This window comes from Melopsittacus undulatus, chromosome 9 (genome assembly GCF_012275295.1).
Source record: "Melopsittacus undulatus isolate bMelUnd1 chromosome 9, bMelUnd1.mat.Z, whole genome shotgun sequence".
Classification (NCBI taxonomy): domain Eukaryota; kingdom Metazoa; phylum Chordata; class Aves; order Psittaciformes; family Psittaculidae; genus Melopsittacus; species Melopsittacus undulatus.
In genome coordinates this window covers 20,718,096-20,744,106 of record NC_047535.1, presented here as the reverse complement: position 1 = coordinate 20,744,106, position 26,011 = coordinate 20,718,096, and the positions used below count along the sequence as shown (strand labels likewise).

General features: G+C 38.4%; 1 protein-coding gene across 2 annotated transcripts; it reads right to left on the bottom strand.

Moving 5' to 3' along the window:
* Positions 1–1,120: 1,120 nt before the first annotated feature.
* Positions 1,121–21,339, bottom strand: AP4E1 (adaptor related protein complex 4 subunit epsilon 1). 2 transcript variants are annotated; one of them, XM_005145887.2, is made up of 21 exons: positions 21,172–21,339; positions 20,634–20,705; positions 19,652–19,775; positions 17,460–17,533; positions 16,364–16,485; positions 15,382–15,541; positions 14,672–14,838; positions 13,972–14,045; positions 13,307–13,429; positions 13,108–13,217; positions 12,699–12,838; positions 11,247–11,359; positions 10,996–11,114; positions 9,986–10,288; positions 9,598–9,712; positions 7,407–7,542; positions 6,095–6,350; positions 4,747–5,322; positions 2,959–3,143; positions 1,977–2,134; positions 1,121–1,527 (listed from the first exon to the last, which is right to left on the bottom strand). In XM_005145887.2, exons 1-21 carry the CDS (start codon positions 21,328–21,330, stop codon positions 1,367–1,369), a joined length of 3,447 nt encoding a protein of 1,148 aa, XP_005145944.1. In that variant the 5' UTR covers positions 21,331–21,339; the 3' UTR covers positions 1,121–1,366. The 2 variants fall into 2 exon arrangements, with proteins under 2 accessions (XP_005145944.1, XP_030902024.1); XM_031046164.1 differs by lacking the exons at positions 20,634–20,705; positions 21,172–21,339 and adding an exon at positions 18,731–18,975.
* Positions 21,340–26,011: the final 4,672 nt, after the last annotated feature.

Genomic DNA, 26,011 nt, shown 5'->3' with positions numbered 1-26,011 from the left:
TGGAATACTTCATTTTCCCTTACAACCAGTGCTTATCAGGTGAGGATAAACACTGAAATGTAACAAAGAATTTCCTTGTTACTATAAAACACAGAAAGGAAAGAATTCTGCTGTAGAATCCATTTATACCATGACCGAACTGTGTGTACAATCTTTGATGTTTTTAAATAACAAACATGAGCAGTCATAAATAATATTATAGTTTTCATTTAGCTTCTAAATAAATTAAGACTGCTGGATTTTCAAGAATGTGAAGTTATTCCAGGAAGCAGACAATCTAGACAGGCACATTTATCACATATGCTGCTCTAGCTTAGATGTTCTATGCCTTACTGCAGTTCCTGGCCATGCACATATAACACAGCCACCTCTGCGCAAGTCAAAGGTTTAAAGAGTCATACTGAGGGTATAAATAATTAGAAGTAAAAAGAAATGAAAATTTCTTCCATGTGAATTTTCATGGACAGAGGGATCGGCCAGATTAAATTTAAAGGATTGACTGGAGAGTCATGAACATGTCCACTAGCCAACTACCAACTAGTCAACATGTCCACAGACATCTATCTCCAGCTATCTCAGACTTGATCCACATTAAACCTAATCCTTAGACATACACAAATATTTAGTGACTGTTACAGGAAAGGGAATGTGACTGAAGCATGAGACAGGAAGAACTGCAGGCAGGAATTAACCTGAAGGGCCTTAGATCATCACCGAGATGCTTCCATACAATTTCACATGCCTACCTCCTATCACAAAACTACTTAGCTATTACCACTTAAGTGGTAAATACCAAAGATCATGAGAATTGTGTTGCTCATTAAAATCTTTTAACTGTTTTCCAAAACATGCATTTGTTGCTACATAAGTTACTCTGCACAACCACCAGTATGGGTCTTGCTGCCGGCAGTGCTGAAAAATAGCTTTACAAAAACTATCAAAATAAAATCAGATGATCCTCATAACTGATCAACTCTGACGTCATAACGAAGATATGCTTTCTTTAAAATCATATTTAAGAGCTTGCTGTGAGGAATAATTGTAGGCATCTATAAAAGCTGCATAATAAAAATAAATACTTTTACTAATTTACAACAAAATTAAGAAATATACATTTCACTTAAACACGTAACAATACTTTAATGGATTACTTGTTCGTCACTGTACAGTCCTGAGCATGTTTTTGCAGGCGTAATTTAGGTCATCACTCTTCCCCCACATCCACATGACATGCCAGCTGGAAGAGAGCTTTCAATACTTCTGAGAAGCAGTATCTTAATTTAGCTTTGGTAATTATCTGTGCAACTATATAAATCTTTGATTTGCTTTTCACACACCAAATAGACTAAGTCAGGCACTATTGTTATTAAGATTCCTCCATCACTTTTTGACATTGATAAAGCAAACTGTCCGGAAGAGCAGAACAAGGCGATCTGAACCACAAAGCCAGCATCCTTGAGTGAGTCCGACAGTGCAGCAGACAGGGCACAGATGGAAGTAGCTGGCATGCCAGTATTCCCTCATTACCTTAAAACAAGAGACCACAGAAAAAAAAAATAATTAACAATAGCTATATTCTAGTTGACAGAATATGTATCCTTTCCTCGAACTCCACTTCCACTGTTCTTTGCTACTCTTACCCTACTCTTCTAAAGTCACCAAAAATCATGCCTCCTGTGTGCAATCCCAGCTTCAGGGTTTTTATAGAGTTTAATTCCCATATTTTTGTCCTGTCCAAAACTTTTCACAGTTCAACAGTTTTCTCCCTTGTGAACTTTAATGTCTTCTGTACACTTGTGCCTTTACACTCACATAGATGCCTGAGAAAGGCAAATCAAGTCCGTAAGACAACACTCTTGTGTTTACTATGCTCCTAAATATTTCCTGACTTAAACTGTTTGATATCTGCTTCCATGCACTTGCTTTCCTGGCCAAATTACAGATTAGAAGCAACCTTACAGTATACTTTCACTCACCTATAACATCAACTATATGGAGTTTCAGCTTCTGCTGCAGTGTATTCAGAGCAGCTGAAAGGGTATCTTGAGATGATGACATTTTTATATTCTGTTTCACATCATTGGAAAGGGACAACCATAGCTTCCCAAAGTCTTCTGTAGTCATTTGCATTGGCCTAAAAATAAGTTTACCACTAAGTTATCATAGCAAAATAAGAGATTATTTAGCATATATTTAGTATCCCAAAAATAGTATCTGGAAGCAACAGGACAACAGAGAAAGCAATAAGCAAATAAAGATTAGTTTAAACAAACCCCTCCTATTCCCAGCTTAACATTTTTTAAAGTTTGCATTCCTTGCTTTAGATTTCCAAACTATAAAAAAACCAAACAAAACACATTATTCTATGACAGTGGAAGACCAAAGTGAATGGCCTTGAGATATCAGCCCATTGAACAAGACAAAACAAGTTCAGTGAGATGTAGGAAAACAAGGTGGATTTCACTATAAAACAGAAGTCTACTGGAAAAAGAATGCTTGCCTTTTCTACTCCTAAAATAAACGCAGTGTTCAAAAATGGAAATAATGAGCTTTCTTCTTCCCCTGCAAAAGTTGTCAGCCTTTTTATATAATGTATGGGTCTCTATTCAAAATCACGTATTTCAGCTTGACATGTTTATATTATGACATAGTTAAAACAGCATGCCCTTCTGTTCACTCAGTTCTGTTAGCCCCCTCAAAAACACATTCTATATCTCAAGACTATGCTAACCTGCAGCTACTGTCAATATTCTCACTAGATTTGTACTTCTTCCTGGAACTTTGACCCTTCTTTATTAAGTTAGGAATAACCATTTACTATCTTTAGCCATCATCTCAATTAGATTAAAACTAGCTGCTCAAGATGAAGCCTATTTTCATAATCAATACCCAAAACATTCTGCCCTTGTCCAATACTTGTTTGAGTACACACACTTTTAAAAACTGCAGTTTATTTACCTGATGAAGTCCATCAAAGATAAAGTGACTGAAAAGTCAAGGCGCGTTTCCATCTCCAACTGGTAATTAACAGAGCCAGAAAGAACTCCCTGGGTACAGATTTTGTCCATCCACACATATTTCTGGCAACGTTCTACACTTTCAGCTTCAATTGCAGGAAACTGATAGCTGGGACTCTCCAAAATCTATATAAGGAATATAGAATATAAGTCTTGCTGTCAAGTTGTGTAAGTGGCTAAGATATAGCTATAACATTGTGTAAGTGCTTTTTATTTCAATTAATTTGTCTCAGACTACTTGGCAAGTGAACAGAGCTACCATTTCTCAGTACTCATTAAGCATAAATCATTAACATCTACAAAAGTTCTATGAGAATTAAAGCACTGGAGAAACCAATCTCTTTCTGCCGCTTGGCTTCCCCTCTGCCCTCTGAATGACTGCTCAAGACAGATGAAGAACTGATGACCAAGAATCTGGATTTCGTAGTTCAGTCCCTAAGTAAACTAATATACAAGTGCCCTAAATAAACTAATATACAACATTGCAACATATAGGCTTTACAGGCTGCACAGGGAGGTTGTGGAGTCTCACTCTAGTTACATTGAAAACCCGCCTGGAAGCATACCTATGTAACCACTCTAGGTGGCCCTGCCTTGACAGGGGGGTTGAACCAGATGATCTCCAGAGGCCCCTTCCAGCCCTCATGATTCTGTGATAGCCCAAGCTATATGCTAAAAGCAAGAAGTTGAGAAATCATCCCTAATAACAAGGATAATTTCAAGATCACTCAGCATTCCCTGGCCTCTCCAAACAAACTAGTAACACAGATTCTCTCTGTGAGTGATCTTTGTGGAATTTTAAATGAATTACAAGCAAAATCTTGACATAAGATACATACTTTCTATCAATGCCATGACAGGTTTCATTCAAACCAGAAACAGAAATGAAGGAGACTTCATAACCAATTAGTGGTTCCTTGGTTAAGTAAATTCTAGAAGAAACATTCTGCTTAATTCTCTTTATCCAGTTACCACTTGTAATGGTATCTTATCACTTCTAATTCTGTGCTTCTTTCAGCAAAACACATGGATAGTCACACCAATAGGCAATTCTTAAACAGCTTTCCAACTATTTAAGTGAAGGTTCAATCAAGACTATTGCATGCTTTTACCAACCAGTTAAATCCCAGATGTAGCCAGTGTCAAATAATAAACTGACTGACTCCTCTCCACTATCAACTGACCGCATGAGAACAAGAATGCAATATGACTGATGTCTTTGGAAAAGCAAACAAACAAACAAAACTTCAATTGAGCTTACATAAATTTTATGTGAAGGAAGAAACTGCATCATGTCTACCTATCATAAATAAAAATGAATGCACAAGCCTAACAGTCACACCCAAAGTTACACAATGATTTCTCTGGCAACTCCGGTTATACCATCCTGAGTATGACTGGTTAGGTTTGTACTCAGTCTTAAAGACCAGGAAGACAATGAATTCAGAACTGCAAAATCATATATATTTGTTATATGAAGGCAAGCTCTATTCAGGTTAATTAAAAAAGTGAGATGCTAACTTTTATACCAAAGGACACTAAGTGTAGTATTGAGATTTCTTTCACTACCCTTTAGGACATGTGTAATAACCATACCACAGGCTTTACGGATATGCACTGGGAAAAAGGCATGGTTATTACATGAAACCAAATACTGCACACTTAAATGCAAGCAAAAAGTAAGAAGGTCCAAGTGAATATGAAATATAATGGAAACAAAGGTTCTTACCTGAAAATGTTCTGCTTCTTCAAACACTAAGTTCACAGCATTAAGTACTGCAGTGGTTTTATTTGAAACAAAAACCGTGAGCAACAGAGAGTCATCTGTCCACACCTTACATAAATACAGAGCTAAGGCATCACTCTGACAGAGTTGCACTATCTCAGAGTGAGTGAGCTCTTCTAGTTCTTCTGGTAAGGAAGGGATTAACGGTGTTTTACTGGCACTTTCACATTGAGCACTTGGAGAAGGCTGAAAAATTTCAATATTACTATCAGCAAACAGAGACGACTGTGACAGCCTATTCTCTGAAAGTCTCTCCTCCAGCCCGGATTTTCTGAGGGACTGAGGCATTTCAAATGCTAAATTATCTTCTACAATATCTGAAGACGACAGGGAGGCTTTCCTTAACCTTGTGTGCAAGCTTCCCTCAGAATCTTCCATGTTAATAGGTCTTGTATCAAGTAAGGGACCAAAATCTGCAGCAGCACTATTTCGGAAGTCTGACACCTCCTCACTGTGTTGAATTTCATTTATCTTCGATCTTCTTTTGAACTTCTGAGTAGCTGTTTCTGCTTTCCCCATCTGGAAAAGATTAAAAATCAAAAAAAGGGTGGGCAAGTTTCTAGCAATCGGCTGTGTTGCTGTTAAAAGCATGAAACACAGTGAGCAAGGACAAATAAAGACTAAGGGATCAATTCAGATGACAAATACAAATAGATTCCAAATATTTTAATGGATCCAGTAATAGGCTTTTGTTGTATTTTTTACAGGGTACTGGATTAGCCCGTAACGGCAGATTAAATCCAAGTTTTCTAAGAAATAAACTAAAAGCTCCTATTAAAAAGCAAGCAGAGGTAATTTTTTGGTTAAACCAGTGATAAAAGCCAAGACTTGAGCAGGCTAATATGATAATGCCAGTCTTAAACAGATTACCTAACAGTGACTTCTTTAATGTTCTGCATATTATCATACATAAATAATAAATGGTCTTGCACAGGACATCGAATTCCAGCCTTTCTGACAAAGAATGTCAAAAAAGCCCTGCAATGCTGGGTCAAGGAATAATTGTTAGGGAAAACCAAAACTGATGCTCAAAGCACAACTTTTTAAAAGGGAAGTTCTAGTCACTGAATCAGATCTGACCCAGAAGTTGCTTGACAAGTAATATCCAACCCGTTTCAGGTTCTTAACAGATTATCAGATTACAAAAGTAATTTCAATAGTTTTTCAGTGACTCAGAGGGTTTTTTGCTTTGTTTTACCAAAATATTCATTTGATCTCCACTTGCATCTGTAACTGTAAATAAGGCAATATCTAAACTTTAAACTCGGAAAGTCTCAAAAGAACCACTTACCAGACTGACACCAGCATTTGATCCTAGCCCAATAAACAAAGTTGATGCTAACTGCTGCTTCTCTTTATCTTCTTCAGAGATGCTGGCAACTTGATCAAATCGCAATGCAGGAGGGTCACCCACCTGTCCTGTCGACAAGGTGCTACAAGAAGCAGTTTGTGGCTCTTTTTCTTTCCCTTCTTTGCTTTCTTTCTTTGGAAGGTAGCCTTCCTTACCCCACAGTTTGCGTACTCCCTCAAGTTTCAGAGTACTCGTCCTAAAAGGTTAACGAAAAGCGGGATCAACTACATGAACACCACATTCATAAAAATATATCAACATTCTACTTCAAACACCATTCACAACTTTGGCACTTTGATAAACACAGCAAGTAGCAGAATATACACTTTTGCATGTTCATCCTTCATTACCTTTAGAACACCCCACAAATGCAAACCTGGACTAGGCTATATAATCCTAAGTATAGACCCATACTAAGACAGTATTATACCCCTACAGCCACCTGTAGACTGTGTTTACCAACTTCAGAGTTTCAGATTACATGTATTACATATTTGAACAATTTTTTAGAAGCGAATACACAAAACATGGTCTGTGAATCTCTAAGTGTATTTAAATAGTTCTTCTGCTGATTCCTTAAAAAAAAATTATATATGGGACTGAAAACTAGGAGAAACCTGGAAAGTATTTTTTTTCCTATGGAAAGTGTACCCTGAATTCTAGCAGAAGTTAGGTCAACAGGCTAAATGCTGCAAGTCCTATACCTAAAACACACAAATTTTCTTACACAAGCTGATTAAAGAATCTTAATTCCAAGATTTCTTGCACACCAATTTACCACCAAAGTATAAATAAAGTTATTAATTTGTATAAGACTGTGGATATGGAATTTATCTGCAGTGTTCTAAAACTTAAAGAGTATCTTACACTGCAAATCTTAGCCTTACTTTTATCTGAGTTTCCTTAAAAGGCCCATTATTGTAAGCCCATAAAAAGTAAGCATAGCCTGTAAGAAAAAGAAAGAAGCCAGAGGAAAAAAGCTTAATCATGTCATCATCAGGTAATCCTGTCCCAATTTTACTGCATTAACCATTAGTTGATCAGTTTGTGAAGAAAGCGGAAAAACATTCTAATCACGTTAGCTTTTTTCCTAGTTATTTCCAAGAAGACGTCATCTGAATTTCTTCTTACATGACAAGTTTCCAAGTTTAACTATTCTTTTTAGTTCCATGTAATGAAGAAGCCAAAGACACATGATACTGACAAGAACAGAAGCTTACATGTACTTCATTTCAAACACAAATTAACTCACTCTTTATGCCCTGTCTCAGCACTATTCACAGATGTATCAGAGCCAACAGATAAGCCAGTAGGGGACTGTCTGCCGGTGATGCCAGATGAGGACACACTTGAAGCAAATGACAATCTGTAAGGTTCAAAATTCAGAGCTGCAAGACAGACAGAATCTTAAAATTACAAGAGGTATAAAAAGGTGAAAAAAGAAATCTGTTTTCTGAAAAGAGATACTCTGTACAACTGCACTTTTCAGGCTTCCCATTCAAGATCCTCTATCCTCATAAAAAATAGACATTTCTGCTCTCTGGTAAGTTTTTTAGACTTAATTTGATTTGCATTAATTTGATATTTGATTTTAAATACTGGAATTAGACAGAAATAGTGACTTTACAGCATATCACTAAAACACCTGCCAATGCTTACAGCATTTGTAGACAGAAGTACTGTACTGGATCTAAATAAGTGAGCTTTTCACTTTCTAAATAACATCTTGGGTCCACAGCATTATATCCATATATCACTGTCTGCTTTGCAAACATACTTGACACCTTGGGCGAGAAATTGTTTTCACTAATACTTGCACTCAGGACTCAGAACCAGCCACTTCTGCTACGCTTTACAAATCCAATGGTAGTTTGAATAGCTTCTAAAAATGGTTTTGGACTAGAACATAAACAGTCATTGTTATGTACAAAGCATAGCGCAGATTCTCCTTTGCAGCCCTGGAGCTATCCAGGGGTAAGTCCCTTTCCCTCATCTCCACCCCAGCCTTACACTTTCTTTTCCCCAGCAAAGTGAAGCAGCCCGGCAAAGGTGTTGGGCATCTGGGATGAAAGAAGTCTCCTAATAAAGGCGTAGCCAATGCTAAGGAAGTGTCCTGTCCCATAATGAAGCAAGAAGGAACAGAAATCCAAGGAGCTTTGTGATAAATAGCATTCACATAAAGATATTCAAACTCTACCAACCCATAAATTTAGTTATCTATAAACAAAGACTTGCAATAAACTCAGTAGACTCCCCTTCTAGAATACTTATGAATATTCCACTTCACCTGTATCTAACCTCCTAAAATATGAGCTAGTGAAGAATGCTGGTCAGTACTTGTGACTGCTGAGAAAAAACAGCAATTCATAATCTGGGTCCTACAATGGCTTCCCTCCAAAACTGTAACACTGTAAACACCAGAACGCTAAATAGATGTTCTTCAGCAGGAAAGACCACTAATTTCACTCTTAACACCTCAGTATGAAGCACTGTTACAAGCTCAATCTGACAGACAGCAGGTTATATCCCTCACTGGGTTTATGTGCATACAAAAGCAGTGCAGAACATTCAGCTTGAACATATCTGACCTTGTTCAACATTTCCCCACCACAATTTTCAGTTTTCTAGTAGGCTTAAATTGGAGGTAGCAGATGCAATACTCTTAATTTATAAGTATCTCAGAAGTGTTAAGTTCTGCAAGCTACAGATGCAAGCAAATAGACAATATTATTTACTGTATGCATTAACCTGCACAGTCAAAACAATCTTTTAGAAACAACAACTTAATTGGAGAAAATGCAATGTACAAGACTCATTTTTCTAATCCTCAACAGTAAAGCTGAGAAATGGTTTAGAAAAGCTTTTCAACCTCAAAGTGTCTAAAAGAAACCCTTATGTGACAGGTTATGATAAAGTAAATGAGTATTTCTACAGAGAAAAAAAAAAGGCAAAATAAAAATAAGCACTTTAGTGAACGTTTTAGAGTATTTTTAACTAAATAAAAGCACACACTGCTGTCTTATCTATACTACACTAGGTCAGAAATGTAAGACTTGTGTCAAAAAATAAGTTCCAATGGTTAATACTGCAAACTATGATTCCACAGTCAAGACTAAGTGCTCAGTATAGTAAAGTTAGGAACCCTTTGCTTTCACTTTAATAATCCCCATAAATTTCAAATCTCATAGACTAGCAGAGGTTGTAGTAAAACATTCTCATCTGCAGAATAGCAGCCTACAATAAATGAACAGTTACATACAGCAGGCAGAGAGATGTGGAGCTAAACTAACTTGCACTTAGTCTGCAGTCTTGCACTACAGACAAGAGATGTGTAAGATAATATTACTTTAAGAAACAATATTAACTATACACTTACAATTGTTAATTAACACTTATCAGGTAATTTACCAGCTATTTAATAAATGCAGTAAACTAAGTATCACCTTTTTCCTGAGAAAGTTTCTCCTCTTGTCTCTGGTGATGAGGCTTATATGGTGCTGCACCACGACCAAGTCCCTCAGCCACAAATCCATCCAGAAAAGATAAGGAAGCATCTACCTACACAGAATTAAGAAAGGTGAGAAATCAGAAGATAAACCAGCATATGAAGTCATAATTTTGTTAAAAGCTACTCCAGGATACTAATTAAACACCATGGTTATCTTTCAGTATAGAACATTAAGATTCAATTAAGTTTCTGAAAGCTCACTGTAAGTAGACTAAAGACTGGCACCACTCAGAACTGTCAAATATAATTCATTTGAAAACACTTATATCCAACCTCCCAACTACAAACTGGTTCATGAAGAGCGCATGTTGCAGCTGTCTTACCACCATGTCACTGCAGCTAGCATCAAATGGAAGCAAGTTTTTCATCAGTTCTTTGTCCTTACACAGATTCTTCAATTCAAAGGCATATTGTCTCATGCAAGTATCTAGCGAGTTGCTGAACTCTTGGATTATTTCATCAACTGCTTTTGAACAGGAGGTACGTGATGCTATCTTGGTGACTGTAGCCATTATCCACACTTTAGTTTCAGAAGTAACAAAAGTCTTCCTCAGCAGGCTGTGTAGCTTTGTCAAAATAACTTCTGGATCAACATCTGTAACAAGGCTAGAATATTCCCCCAACACCTATTCATAAAGAACAGACAAAACAGGCAATTAATCACACCGAGCAGTGCTTTCAGTTTTAAACAGAATTTAGTACTAAATACCAACACAATAAAAAACACCTCACATTCAAGAAACTGCTATTTAAACATGTTGTACATTTATTTTTTTACTATTTTGTGGCTTAAGTGCCCAAGGTTTAAAATTATTTCTGTGTTTACCTCAGCAGACTCCAACTTTTAGTTTCTTAAAAATCAAATCGCTGTATGGAAAGCTAAAAATAGTAATTAGGCCATGACAAAACATGATCTGCTCATACTGCTGCCTCTCCCTTGAGTGGAAAGTTAAGCTTATGCAGGTACCAGACAACTCTAGCATCACACTTGGCCATTCACCTGCAAGTCTGAAAATGCATTTCACAACCAAACCTGGCCTAGTTCTGATGAAGTCAGAAAGGCTCTCAGCATGCAATCAGATTCATGTGGCTCCTAAACCATTCTAGTAGTCACCTGCCTTAAAGGGAGCACATCAGCTTTTTCCACAAACTATGACTCGGGCACAAGAAGAGGTTACTAAAAATAGATGTTAGCATGTTATCTTGACTTCAAGTCAAAACATAACATTCATGACCAAAAAGAGAACAGCTTAAAATATCTATTTAAAACATCACCACCTTTGACAGTTTTCTCACACTTGTGTATTCAATTTTGACCATGTGTCTGCCATACCCAACTCATAACTTGAAGAAATTTCTGTGGATACAGTGCATCGTCCTCTTCTAGTAATGCTAAGTAAGACTTGACTGCATACACCCGTAGCTTATCATCTTCTTTTCCATCATCAAATCCTATACAGAAAACAATACACATTTGCCTAAAATGCAAATAACGTATCCCATCAAATATTTCAAAGTTCAAGAAAAAAAAAAGCCAAATGATCAAGAAACACATCTAATTTTTCAGAGCATTCATGGAATTACCTTCAGCCAATAGCCTCAGAAAGTTGTTTGGAATATCTGTATGCACAAGATCACCTCCAACTGAAAACACTGCATTCATTGTTTGGATGAACCACTCATTGTTAGGGGCATATGTGTCCAGATGTTAAGGAATTACGTGATAAGGCATAACTTTTTATCTTTTTTTAGTGTGTTTCCTAAGGAAACAGATTTTCCACAACTAAGCTACTATCTTGCTCCCCACAATAAGTTGGAGGCCTATTGGTCAAATATCAAGCTCAGTCTAACTGAAGATGAATTATTCCTGTATCTTTTATAAAGTGTTCCCTGTAAACTTCATGAAAACTGGCAGCAGAGAGAGAAATCTTAAGTTACTACCCTGTTGAAAAATCCTGCACATGAACCTAACAGTTATCCATTATGTGCTATTTGCTGGCTTGTCAATCAAACATCTTAAGTTGTGCATTAATAAATGCCAGAGTGAAAAATAAGAGTTTAAGCAGAAGTCACAGTAGCAACAGACAAGGATTTAGCTCTGGAAAACTGTCCTACTGTATTTTAAGTTCAGACTTGTTCTGTGCCAGCTTTCCAGCATAATCTTTCAAGTTTATCCAGTATCACTTGATCGAGACAAGCAAGCTGTTCATCAGTGTTTTGCTGCTGATTTGCTGAAAAACAATACACATTTTCAAGTACTCCACAGAAAACAACATTGCTTTTTTTTGCATATTTAAAATTTAATCAGCCTTTGCTAACTTAGGACATTAGCTTCTGCCTTTCCTCAAATAAAGCCTGAAAATCCACACTTACTGAATGGAAATTTTCAACAATACAGAAACATTATCATTATTTTTGCACACTGCATGACAACACAGCTTTTTTTGTACATTACTCTGTGCCAAGCAGTGTACAAATAGGATGGTAAGGTAGTTCTCCATTATAAAGAGCTTACAACTCAAATTATCAGACAAGAATACAAATAGAAAATCAGGCAATGGCAAGTCTTACAGCAATGTCTACCATATGTCAAATCCCTGATTTGGCATAGTTAAAGAATTTTATTTCTATGAAAGTGTATATTCTTAAAATCTATACACCCACAAAGAGTTCTGATAGGAACATAATTAGAGAACAGCACTCAGTGTAGCGCTGAAGCATCCTCTCCACACAGTGGTGTAAAACTTCAAAGGTTTAATTTAAAAACACAAAGTTTTTATGCTAAACTCCACAGCCAAAATGAAATCTTTTAAGTGCTATTACTTTCTCAATGAAATACAAGAGATAGTGCAGTCATTTTTGTATGCATTTTCTTTTGTGTCTTTTTATTTGCATCTGAAAGAAAAGCATAGCAATAACACCTGCTTCAAGAGATTATGAAAGGTGTTAAATGCTACATTTGCTTGAGCTCTGACTCCAAAGTTTCAGAAAAATAAAAGGATATTTCTCAGCTACTTCAGAAAAATAAAAGGATATTTCTCAGCTAGTTCTGCTATTTTGCCAACTAAGTTGATGATAGCATATTCTTCTTTGCTTTCTTTTAAGTAGTCAAGCATCTTCTGAACTATGACAATTACATTCTGTCCATTTGTAATTCTGTAGAGAAGCTCTAGAGTCTGAAAGAGAAAGCAAAAGAATATATTTAATTTGCTCTGATGACAAAAAAGGAAGCAGGCAAACAACACTGTAGTATGATGCCAAACTGAGCAACCGTCTTTATTTGGCAAGTCTTAAATGAAATACACGGCTTATCTACACAGCTTGTCACATTGTAACTGCTTTCACAATAACTGAGACATAACATGCCTTTTACACAACTTCTTTTAGAAAACTTTTCACTCATCTTAAAAATTAACTGAATTTTGACGTTTAAAAATTCACTGACCTCTCTTTTAACAATGGGATCTGGATGGTCCAGACATTCAATTATTGTCATTTGGTGCTGAAGTGCCAAATTAGGATCCTGATGGATAACATAGGTCAGAGCCTTTAAACCTAGAATACAAATGATTGGAAGTGATATAAGAGAACATATGCTACTATGACCAAATTAATAACATCTTAATAAAATCAGACATCCTTACCTAAGTATTTCAAATTAATTTTGGGTGACAAAACAAATTTCCCAATGCACTTGGCAGCCTTTTCAAGTAGTTCAGAATTGGGATAAATTGTATAAATTGTTTGGACACATTCAGACAAGATAGCTGCAGGGGGGGAGAGACACATAATTAATGTTTATTAAATACTTCTATAATGCAAAACTTTTGAACAAGCAAACTCACTGATTGCATCAAGGACTTACAGTGCCATCCCACCCCCATGAATCTAACTGCAGGATACCTCCTGATGTTAAGTAAAAATACGATGAAAGACTATCTCCTTTAGCATATATGTATTTCTTATTAGCTTTTGCCACTGTGCATAGAACTTTGTCTTTAAAGTTCCTCCAACCTCAAAATCTCCTACAGTTGCTCAAGGGACTGGGACAGTCTGTAGAAAGCCAACAGGCAACTATAAAGGATGTGAGACAAAACATTTTTCAATAATGCATTAATAATACTCCAACGATCAAAAGCTGCACTGTACAGCAATGTATCACTCGCTTTCCAATTTACTGGTTGGGAACTTAAGAATTCAGTTGTTGAATAAAAATGTATTTTCAAACTGTAAGTATTTCAGCACGATCAACTACTCACATTTTCAATCTTTCCAAATACCAATAATTACATAAAAGAACCTCACCCACCATAGGTAATGTTATGATTTATCTCGGCTCTTCTTAAAGATTCATCTAGGACTTCATACATCAATTCACTTGTCCTGTTTAACAAGAAAAAAGAAATTATCTGCAGCACTAACAAGCACGTAGTCTTATTTCACTAAACAGCTCAAATCCTAGTACTGAAATCTGTAACACAATTTTTTCATGTCCCCAGGTTTGCTTTAACATGGAAGAGCTCCATAACATGTTTCTAAATGGCATCTAACAAGACATTTGCAGCTTTCAAAAGAAACATTTACTACATCACCAGACTACAAACACTTCCCTCACTGCTTGTATAAAAAGAAAACATCAAGAGGAAAAGGAACACAGACAACTAGTTTCTCACAAAGCAACACCACTTTTTAAAGTATCTTTACTCTGGATTTTCACTCAGTTGTTTGGTAACCCAGTAACAGAAGTCCCAGCAAAAAATGTATTTCAAGCATATCCCACAATAACCAATTGTTTATTCAATCCAGAAGCTAAGAAGTTAATTTTGCAGTTTAAAAAGTACCTACTCATTGCATTGGTTAATAACAGATATGTAAATTGACCGTGAAATTCACTTACAAAAAAACCAAACCAAACAAACCAAAAAAACAGCAAACTGTCTATAAGATACAGGTCATGATTCTATTCTTTGTACCTTCAAAACAGTAACTAGAGAGAAAGATCTGGTTACCTTGGATCATCTTTTCCTAATAACCTCAATATTCTTAAAAGCTGAATTTGTAACCATGGTGCTGGCACACTGTGATAGTTGAAGTCAATAGGGAGCTTTCCTCCCACTACTTGCTTCAGAATGGCTACAAAACTCCCAGTCAAGTCCTTGTATCCAGATGAGCTTTCCTACATAATGAAAAAGAAATATAATTCAAATATTTTCAAGCCACACCTCAAAAGTAAAAATAATCCACAACTTGAGTAAGATCAAAATACCTACACCAGTGGTTTCATCTCGAAAATAAGACTTCTACTCTCATCCCTCGACACCTTTAAGCTCTCCACTTGAAATCAATGCTATTTTCTCACACATATGCAACGGAAGCGAATGTAACTTGAAGGCAATAGTAAAGAAAGACTTACAAGCAAATTTCAACAACCCCTTAACACAGAGTAGAAGTTAGATTTTCTAGCTAAGGATAGCAGTGATGCTGAACATTCAGATCATGCAAGAATTGGATCTGTCAAGCTAAATGGAGGGCTAGCACAGACATAACACATATCCATGATCACATAAATTGACTTTTCTAATGATTACAAGCTTTTTTTCTGCAAAACTTCTGTACAGTACACTGTGTATTGAACATTACATACATATTTATATATAAATAGCTCCCAAGTTGTGCTTCCAAATTAGCTTCCAAATTGTGCTTCTAATTCTTTACCTACCTTAATCATTTGAAGATAAATATGCAAAGAAGCAGCCATGACTCCAGCATCCCTGTCACATAAGGCTTTTCGGAACTTATCATGAATATGCTGAACTTGGTTAGGAGCAATGAGATAGAATTTATATAAAGCTTGAACAGCTTTTCTTCGGATAATTTCCCTGAAATGAGATTTACACAAAATAAAATGAAGCTGCATGTGTATTTTAAGTACTTAACAAAACAGCTTGCACTTGTTATTTCTACAGTAATGTAAAATTATGTGTTCAGCCCTCAGAAAACTGTGATTTACAGAGGCAAGAACCCATGTTTTACATGTTTGACACTGAATTACTTTGCAAACAATAGCTGAGAAAGTGACAAAGCAAAATTAAAAGAATAACAGGGCTTAATGCAGATTGACAAATCAGAAGAATGGCCAGCAAATGTGCAATGAAATTGGCCACTGCTAACCTGTTATGGTCACATATGCAGCTCCAAATAGAACACCTGTCTGGAATATACTGAGTCAGCTCACTTTACAGCTCCCTTTGTAATCAACACATTTACAATGTTATCCTATGTGATATCGTGAATTAAAAATCAATCAACCCAAAGGTATTGATATCTGCAGATACTTTTATCAAAGTTTCTATAAAGAGTTTTATTTAAAAAAGTATCAGTGAAGTACTTCAAGGATCCCAATCTGTTTCTCCACTCACTCTATAAACACTGTTCATCCACATATTTCCAGCAGATAAATTCAATTACATTTACCTATTAAAACTGGTTATGAAAAAAATTAAAATACCTGTCCAATACTCAGTCAAGACTGCAAATACATGAGACAAGAATTCTGGAGAAAAAACTACAAGAGGAAAAATTTCTGAAGGTAATGATTAGAAAAAACAACTTAGAAAAAATATCAGTTTACTGAAACTACCTACAGAATTAAATCATTCAACTGTACAAGACCACTTGAATTTCTGTAAATGAGTACATACTTTGAATGCTGGAGCTTGTCTTCTATTAGGGGAAGAACAGCCGGAATCATCTCCCGTGGAAAGATCTGGCTGACAATGGTTAATGCCATGCAGACCTCTACTAGATTAGTGCTCTGTAAGTCCTGTTACAATCAGTGAAATATGACAGTATTAAAGAAAATGACACCTCTGAAACATTATTACATGGCAGATTTTCAGCATCACTCCAAAGCATATTTCCATTTCCTATCAAAATTATCAGAAGAACTCAAAGAAGCAAACAGACAATTTCTGTCAGCTAAAAGTTTATCTTGAAATATACATGCATGGCTCCTCCTGGAGCTGAGAATGTATATAATTGGTACATTTTATAAAGAAAATTTTAGTGTGTATCTCCTTTGACAACATTTAAAAAATGCTTTCAACAGAAGGAATGCCAAAATTAAATTAAAAATCCAAGGAAAGCTATTTAAAATTTCCACTGCTAACCAAAGAAGTAACAACTTTAAGAGAGAAAGACAGAATTAATGAGTACCTAGTTTAGATGTGTGACAAAAAGGGAAAAATTGGTCCAAGTTTAGTTTATAGAATCATTTATACTGGAAAAGACCTTTAAGATTACCGAGTCCAACCGTTAACCCAGCACTGTCAAGTCCACCACTAAACCACGTCCCTATGTGCAACACCTACACATCTTTTACATCCCTCCAGGGATGGCAACTCCTCCACTTCCCTGGACAGCCTCTTCCAATGCTTGATAAACCTTTGCAAGAAGAATTTTTTCCTGATATCCAATCTAAACCTCCCCTGGAATGACCTGAAGCCATTTCCACTTGTCCTGTCACTTCCTACTTGGGAGAAGATACCAACACCCACCTCACTACAACCTCCTTTCAGGTAGCTGTAGAGAGACAAGGTTCCCCCTGCCTCCTCTTCTCCAGGCTGAACAACCCCACCCAGCTCCCTCAGTCACTTCTCGTAAGACTTGCGTTCAAGATCCTTCACCAGCTTCATTGCTCTCTGGACCCACTCCAACATCACATGGGGATGTGCCTGCTCCTGTGCCTTTAAGATTCTCAGTCATTATTTTACCTCCAGACCTCCAAAACCACTGTACCTTCACAACTGTGTTCACAAGTAGAAGTAGCAGTTCATGATTTTCATGTAGAAATAAAGAAACTGCCAAGTAACCTATAAAAGAAAGCAGCCTCCATTACTACTTTCAGGCAATTAAGCAACTTTAAGATAGAAAACTTAAGACTACCTGTAATACAAGAAGCGTTAACTCAAACAATTACAAAAACCCAACAAAAAACCCCACAGTTGGATGACAGTTACTCATGTTTTACATAGCAAGACTTTCTTTTATTTCAAGACAAACCAGTTATATGCAAGTTGCAGTAGAGCTCAACAGCTAAGGATACATAAGCAAAGAGAAAGAAGAGACATAATAATACTGTTACAACTAAGGAGCAGCTAAAAGCATAATGAGAAACCACTTCCTGCAAAACCAGTACTGTCTCTGCACAGAGAAAATTATTACCTCTAGATTCCACAATACAAACACACTTCTTAGGTCTGTTTCTCTTTTTTCAAAAAGAAATAAAGTTTAATTTCAGATAAATTTCAACAAGGTATTCAGCTTGGAATACAGCAAAGTAAATTCACCATCCCATGCCAAAAATTTCCTTGTTATTTCTTGATAAGGAGAAAACAATTCCAGAAGCCCAGAAAATAAACCTTTTTCTTCAGGATCCCTTTTTCTTTTTAACTAAGGGACTTAAAATGGGGGGGAGGGGAGAATGCCAACTCATGACAGTATCTGTGTTACACAGATCTTAAAAAAGATCCACCCAAGTTCATTCGAGGCTCAGGGATCAAAATGAACAACTTAGACACAAATAACTATTGTCTGGGCTACCAGATTGGTCTATCTGCATGTGAAAGTTGATCAGCTTAGTACACTACAAAAATACAATTCACTCTCATTCACTGAGGCTCACAATGGGCAAAAATATGGGGTAAACCCACCCTGACTGGATCAACTGTCAATTCCTTAATAAAAACTGGTAAGATGCCCTGAGAACTGACAAGGTCATCCTCATTTATCACATAAAACCACACACAACATTAGAAAGCCCAGACAATAAAAAAGCCCATACACTTGATAACATCCTTTTACCAGATCAAAGCTTAAGGGGCTTTGTATCCAGAGAACATTAAGCCACCTACATTAAAAAATATATAAATAAATATAATCCAATGCTGCTTCACCAAACCCTTCTCAAAAAGAGCCCTAGTATGGAAAGGTCTCAACCCAACTACTAGCAAGACACATTGGTTCTTGACACTTAGAGAAGTCACAGAGTTTTCTTCAAATCAGCTTACCACCTGCCCTCCCAGGTTTGGTGAAGACAGAATTTCTTCATCCCTACCACAGCGTCTGTGCACTGGCTTTCGTTACTCAGGATTAAAGCAACCTTAAGTCATCACTTGTAACGTATTCTCTCAGAAACTCCAATACATGAGTAGATGATCCAGGTGAAATTCAAACAAAGGATATCAAACAAGCATATCCCGCAAGACATTGCCTTCCGTGTATGCAGACATTGCTTGGAGTTAAACCATTTTCTCTGCAAACAAGAAGAAATGTCTTCACTAGGCAGTTGAATCAGCAACTGCAAGGAGATTCTCCAGACGAGACAGGCTGACAGCTACTTCAAACTAAATCTAGTGGAAACAAGGTAATAGCCACACTGGCAGGCAAGGAAATCCAAACAGCATGGAAGTTCAAAGACAGCTGAACTAGCCTTTCAGATTTCCTCAGGAAATTCTGCAAACAGGACTGCTTTATTTGCCTCACTTCCTACAACTGTTTCTAAATTAAAAAAATAAATCCTACAAGCACCAAAACCAGAAACATTTGCTTGACAAATCTGTTGTATCAGCATCCTAGTCTAGACTTGTACTACACACTTGAAAAGAAACCAGATCCTGACAGAAACTGTTTTTCAGCTTGATGTGTTTTTTAGCAAAATCTTAAATTACTTTAGTGCTGCCACAATTCAAAACAATGAAAGAACAACTGACGATGTCAGTGATTCCCCCTGCTTCCTGCTCTACAAGCAGATACCAAGCACCTCACAAACCAGGGAGTTAGTATTTCCAAACAGCAGTGAGAGACTATGAAACAAGGCCAAGAGAGCAGAGGAACATTTTAAGTTGTATTTTTACATGAATTATAAATTCTAAGACACTTTAAAAATACAGTTTGAGAATATTATGAATGCTATAGCTCCATGCACATACCAACTCTCTTCTCCAAGAGATTTCCTTGCTGGGCAAGCTTGATTGCATGGATGTATCCAAAGGAAGACTCGTACCCCAGCATTTCACAATAGATGAGTCTCACCATACATTCTTTCATCAGTCTCTGTAATACCAAAAATAAATTATTAAGATTTTGAAGTCAACCATGTCTTATTCTCTTCTTCACTGCTGTAACAAAGTAGAGGACTTCATCTGACAGCAACACATCTGCATTTCACATTATTTGCTAAAATCAGCGTACTTGTAACTTCTCCTCTGCTATGAGCCTCCTCTGTGAATCAATATTAATTTCTGACTATAGCAGCAGAATTCCTTATACTCTACACTTAGAGATGTTATCTTGTTTTGATTAGCATACGTGTGATAAAGAAGATTAATTATGCCTCAGATAAACAATGTGAGTTAACTGAAGTGTAAGACGATCAAGCTGTTAATGCAGACTGTTCTTTACCAAGAACTACACTGACCTAGGATGGGTTTTCCCTATGTAAGAGAGTTCAAAAACTCTCACTCGTGGGACTGAGATATGCATCAACTAACTCAAAACAGAGTATATCACTCTTGCAATTCCGACATGAGCATACAACATGTGCATACAACAAAGCACAGCTCCTTGTACAACACAAATCAATGATAAAACCAATGTGAAGCTGCAAAGAACATTATCTGATTGAAGCAGTTCATCACCTAACTTTTTTGTCCGCATTATTTCAGACACTACAGAATGACAGGCTCTGCACACCGCACTGTTGCAGCTTATTCACATCACACAGAATCAGTGTTCTCACTATTTTAACCACGCTGCAAAACCATAGACACTGATACCTTTTAATGCTGATAGTTATGCCTTCTTATAATGCAGGTAACCTGCACACTCCACCTGGCAAAAAGAGTGAGAACACTGCTTTTCACCACTTTAGGTCTCCTGTTCACACAGCCTGTAACCATTAACCACACTTACAAGTGTCGTGGTAGGGGCTGAAACTGCTGCTTTCAAACTGGTTAGCTCCTGCTGGATTAATTTTTCTTCTTCCTACAAAAAAAAGTCAACTTATTTTACCCTTGCATAAGTTTTGGATACAAACTATGAAACAAATGTCAAAGACGTGTTAATTTCACAGTATTCCACGGTCTTCTCAAAAGCAGCGTACACCTCAGCAGTAACACCGGGCTGCTTGCTGCAAGCACCGTGGGCAGCAGTACTCCTCGGCAGTACCGTGCTTGCCCACGCCGCACCGAGCAGGTAACACATAACTCGACAGCCCACGAACGCGCACCGCAGTGGGGTTTATCGCCGGGCTCCGGAGGATGAACCTCAGGCAGGACCCAGCCCGGGGGCTGAGGGGAGACCAGCACTGGGCACAGGCCCATAGCACCGCCCCAGCACCGCAGGGACGACCGAGGGGTGGAAGGGAGAGAAGGGAGGCCCGGCCCGCGCCCGCTTCTCCGCGGCGGGAGGAGCATAGGGCCGGCTCCGGGGAGCCGCCCGCAGCCCGTACATGCTTGGAGGTGAGCGCCGTGATGCTCCGGATGAGGCTCCCGAGACGGGAGGTGGCCGATGCCCTGCCGGGGCCGCCGCTCCCCAGCCCGGCGCCCGGGTCGTGCTGCCCCAGCAGCCCGGGCAGCACACTCAGCGTCCGCTCCACCACGTCGCTCATGACGAGCCCCGCCGCTGTCCGCCGCCGCCCGGAAGGGACAGAGCCGCGGTCCTCGCCGGCCGCTCACGCACTTCCGGGACCGCCCGGCGGCAGAGGGCGCTGCACAGCGCGCCGGGGAGGGACGGGAAGGGCAGGAGCCGCCCGCCCGCTGCAGGCCCGAGGCTTGATAGCGCCGGGCTGTGGCGCCGCGCTGCGGTGGGGGGGCAGGAGCCTCGGGGGCGGCTGGGGCTGTGGAGAGGCAATCACCCAGTCCCCGGCCTCCCAGAGCGGGCAGCCGCGCTGCTGTCAGACAGCACGGCCCGGTCACCGCTATGAGCCGGAAGGTGGAGCTGAACCACGGCGCCTAGAGCGGGTCAGCCCGGAGCGGGGAGGCAGCAACCCTTGCCCGGCCTCCAGGGCTTGATGCCCGCCGTCACCGGTCGCGTCGAGATAGGAGCAGATCCACACTCCGAGGAAACACGTACATCCAGCCCCGTCAGGTTTACCTGATCTGTTAGGCTGTGCCTTCCCAAATTTGTGTATTGAAATCTTCAGCCAATTGCAACACGGCAGATACTTTACTGTGTTTTTAAACAGAATTGTTTTTCCCAGAGTTTTTCCCGTGAATAAGGAAAAAGCATAGTGCCACTTAAAGAGTCAATCATCTCACCAAAGACAGCAAGCTAAAATAATACTGTATCTATCTAGGCTTAGATGCTTAATTCCATTTTAGCCCACAGATGGCTTTTTCAGTTCCACATATTTCTCTGAAACAAAATTACTTGACATTTTCTGGTTCAAAAGTTAGTTCAAAGGGGATTTTTTTTTTTTCTAGAAAGGGTGGGGAAGAAACTGAAGTAATCCCTTCCGAGCTATGTGTTTGCAAGGAAAAAAGTATCCCTCTACCTCCAACGTGTATCTGGTCAGACAATCATGCTGAAGCTTGAAGCTATGAAGTGATTTATTATCAGGAAAAAAAAAAAAACCCAAACAAATAGGGACCAACTGAGGTCAGTAGTTCAAAAAGTATTAAAAGTTGGCCCTTCTTTGAAGCTAAGTTGAAAGATTTGGACTGGGATTTTTTAAAGTTCATTTTATGAAATGAATGGGTTAAGAACTGCTCATGTAAAGATGATATATATCATATTATGTATTGATGTACTGATGATATATATTGATTGATGGCTTGGCTTCGCGAGCTAAGATTTGGGAAGGGCTTTACCCACGCTTACTACAAGCACGATGACCAAGGGCATGTGGGATATGCAAATCTGGTTGGAAAAAACACTGCTTAGGCAATCAGGAAGTGTCTGACCAGGACTGTCATCTCCTGGAGCAATCTTGAGCGACCCATGCCCTGGTCAACCTACATGTAAGGTTGGATCTGCAGCTTCCCATGCATCTTGTCACCTGCCGTTTCTACCCTCTGCTGTCCATACTGACAAGTGAGAGCAAGCCCTTCCAGCCTGCGCAGGGGATTTTTTAGGGGAGGGCAGCATGTGCAGAACTGACTCCACCCTTTATACCTGAGGTTTAACTGCCACAGCCTAGCGAGCTAGGACAGTGACAGCAAAGTCCTCCTATCTTCAAACCCAGGCAGATGGAGCTCATCTAGCCTTGTAAGGTCTTCCGTCTAAGAGAAGGACAATGATATATATCATATATATCAATACATCATACTATGTTGTAGAAGCTAGAAAGCTTGTGAGCTTTGCAGACCAAAAATGTAAATTCAGTAAGCGAGGAAAAGCTGCTGGTTAAGCTGATAGAACTTCAATAAATGCTCCAAGTCTCAATAATTTTACTTTTTTCTTTTATTAATTCCAGGGGCTCAAGTCTTTCTCTTTGCCTCAGGTGGTGTACAAATAAATGCTATATGTAAAAAGACTTCTACAAACCCTAGAGCTTGTGTGTGATTATTTTCTTATACTGTTGATGATTGCATTGAAACCAGGAGGACTATTCATAGTGCGCACATGTGCACAATGCACGACTTATTGTCAGATGATTATCTATACATCTGATGCCTTGCAGAATGCAAGATCACCAGTAACTCCTCCAACATTTTTTTTCCTTTTAAGCACTAGAATATGTAGTATATCTTTTAGCGTAATATGAGATACAGTAGAGAAAGGAAATCCACAGTCTGTCATCTAGGCATAAACTTGGCAAAGTGGGCTGTTGGGTTTTTTGGCTTTATTCTGCTTTCATGTGCCTTCTGTTTTCATCAGCTAGATGAAAAACCTTGAAGTGTGGTTATAAAACAACAGCAAAAATGTCACTGAAAGGCTGTGTTTCAGTTATTTCTCCAGGCTCCATATCAACTGCACTCACCACAATAAAAAACCATTCTAATTGCCATTCCTGTAAGTTCTCCTTGGCATATGACAAGCAAGTGGTATTTTTTCTGGCTCATGAATCATCCCTGGAAATAAACAGTTCCAGAATAGAAAATGGGTTGATTGTGCATGAGCCAAAACAGAATCCAAAATAGAAGAGCTTATGTTCTTCACCGTATTGTCTCTGGGCTGGGAAGAGGAATGTGTAGTAGTAGATGATATTAATGATGCCAAATGAAAACAGAGATATAGTGAGAAACAAAGGCAGCACTTTTACCCAGGCATTTTCCTATGATGATTAAACATTTTTTGTTGTAATTAGCAGAGATGATGCATTGTCTGTCCTGTGTCATACAGCTTACCAGTGTGCTAGCCAGGAGTGTGGCACTGCAGGTGTGCTCTGGGCTGCCAGCTGCTGCCAGCCTCTGTGAGTGCATTGCCTTGACATGAAGTCTTCACGAATGGGGAAATGGTTTGTGTTTGAAGGTTCAGGCTTGGTTTTCCTGGCATGGTTTATTTTAGCTTGTGATTTCAAGAGCTAGAGTGGCTATTGCAAGCATACTCTCTTTTGATGATGGCAGGTTTTGAGTTCTCTCTCCATCATCAGCCCCAGACCCTACAGAGTCCTTCTGCATCATTTCTTATTAGAGAGGCTTGGCAAAGCAGAAAGCAATTTAGCACAAGGAAATAACAAACTGTATAGAACTGGGAACTAGTATAAAAAGGGTTTCATAGAAACAGACTGGTTTGGATCAGAAGGGACCTGAAAGATCATCTGGTTCCAACCCTTCTGCCATGGGCAGGGACATTTTTCACTAGACCAGGTTTCTCCAAGCAACATCCAACCTGTCATTGAACACTGCCAGAGATGGGGCATCCACAACTTCCATTTATCACATAAACAGAAGCATATCATGGAAAATAAACACATTTGAACACAATTAGACACACCATTAAACACAAAAAGCCATAGGCAAACATATCACATAAATAGGTGTATTTTTATCCAGCAACTTCTTTGCACTGTAGTCACCCTAGTGGGTTCCTTTTCTGACCTGCTTTACAGCTACCTTCTTTTCAATGTGTTTAAATTACATTCACTACTTTTGTATTTTGTGCTGGCTTTTGTCTGAACGATGAAATGTATAGAGTCCTGTGTGGAGAGAGTGTTCTCACAGGAGAATGAATATTTGGTACATGAGCTCTGAATAACTCCAAGGGATACAGCAAGGCTGTGGGAGGCCCGAGGAAGCCTAAGCAAGCAAGATAAGAAGAAGCTGGGATTCACTGAGTTATGAGAACTGTGGACTGTTGGCAAGCGTTCGAGGTCAAGTTCTCACACCTGTGTTTAACCAATTATATGTTAGTCACTAAGGGTCTTCAAGACAAGTATCCAATCATGATATGCCAAATTGCTGTAGGTGTGTGTAAGCAATAGTATATACGGAGTTAATGCTTTGCAATAAATGGCTTTTTGTCTGATCATATTGGTCTCTGACTGAGTCCGTTCTGCGGCAGTCCTGTAAATGGATGCATGTTTAAAATGCATTGCAGAAAATGTGCAGGTGGCATAGAATATCAGAAAGGGTAAATGAGAGCAAGTATATATTTTTTGAACATTGAGAACATTAGACTTGCAATGAACTGTTAAATTAATACAAAATTGGGATAGAATATTAAGAATATTGAAGTAAGAACTGATCTTTTTGTTTTTCTATATCAGTAATATTCTGCAGTTTTGAGATTCCTGTTGATGGCTATGTGTATATATACATATATATATATAAGCTAAAGCCAGCAGGGGAAGAGTCTACATGTTCCTGTGGAAGCTCTTGTCTTCTGTGCTTCTGAAGTGAGGGAAGTTTAATTTAGTCTAATAATTTTCTTGTAGGTTACCAGGCAATGTGTAAATAAGCCTATTTTGTTCTAACATGCAGCCAACCAAAACCAAAATATCCTATAAATCCTAACTCTGGTGCAGATCCAAGGGTAAGAGCTCAGTAATAGGCAAGGATTATGGAGTTATTGGTGCACATCTGAAAGTTATTGCTTTGGATCTGTGGATCACAAGCATACTAATTTACAGTAGTGAGCGTGATGTAAACTAGAGCATCAGGGTTTGTCACTATTTAATCTAAATTAGATACAAAGGCTTGAGTATTAATAAAAGGGAAAAAAGAAATTGCAATTTTAGTGCTTTTAGTTCGATTAATTATTGCTCTACATTTTTGTGTTCTTCCCAGCTTGTATTGTAATACACTGGTAAGGGATTAAACAGTTCCCGTGTTCCTGGCTCTCAGTTGCAAAAGCACTGATCCTCTTCATCTCCCCAAATAGAGGGTTTAGCCATTTTTTTAAGCAGT

What these genes read in the sequence shown, in the direction of transcription:
- AP4E1 (XM_005145887.2), bottom strand. Translation starts at nt 21,330, where the DNA reads ATGAGCGACGTGGTGGAGCGGACGCTGAGTGTGCTGCCCGGGCTGCTG. An exon ending in CAGCCCCTACCACGACACTT is followed by an intron (nt 19,776 to 20,633) that starts GTAAGTGTGGTT and finishes TTGGTATTACAG; the next exon opens with AGACTGATGAAAGAATGTAT. An exon ending in TTAGGAAAAGATGATCCAAG is followed by an intron (nt 14,046 to 14,671) that starts GTAACCAGATCT and finishes CTTGTTAAACAG; the next exon opens with GACAAGTGAATTGATGTATG.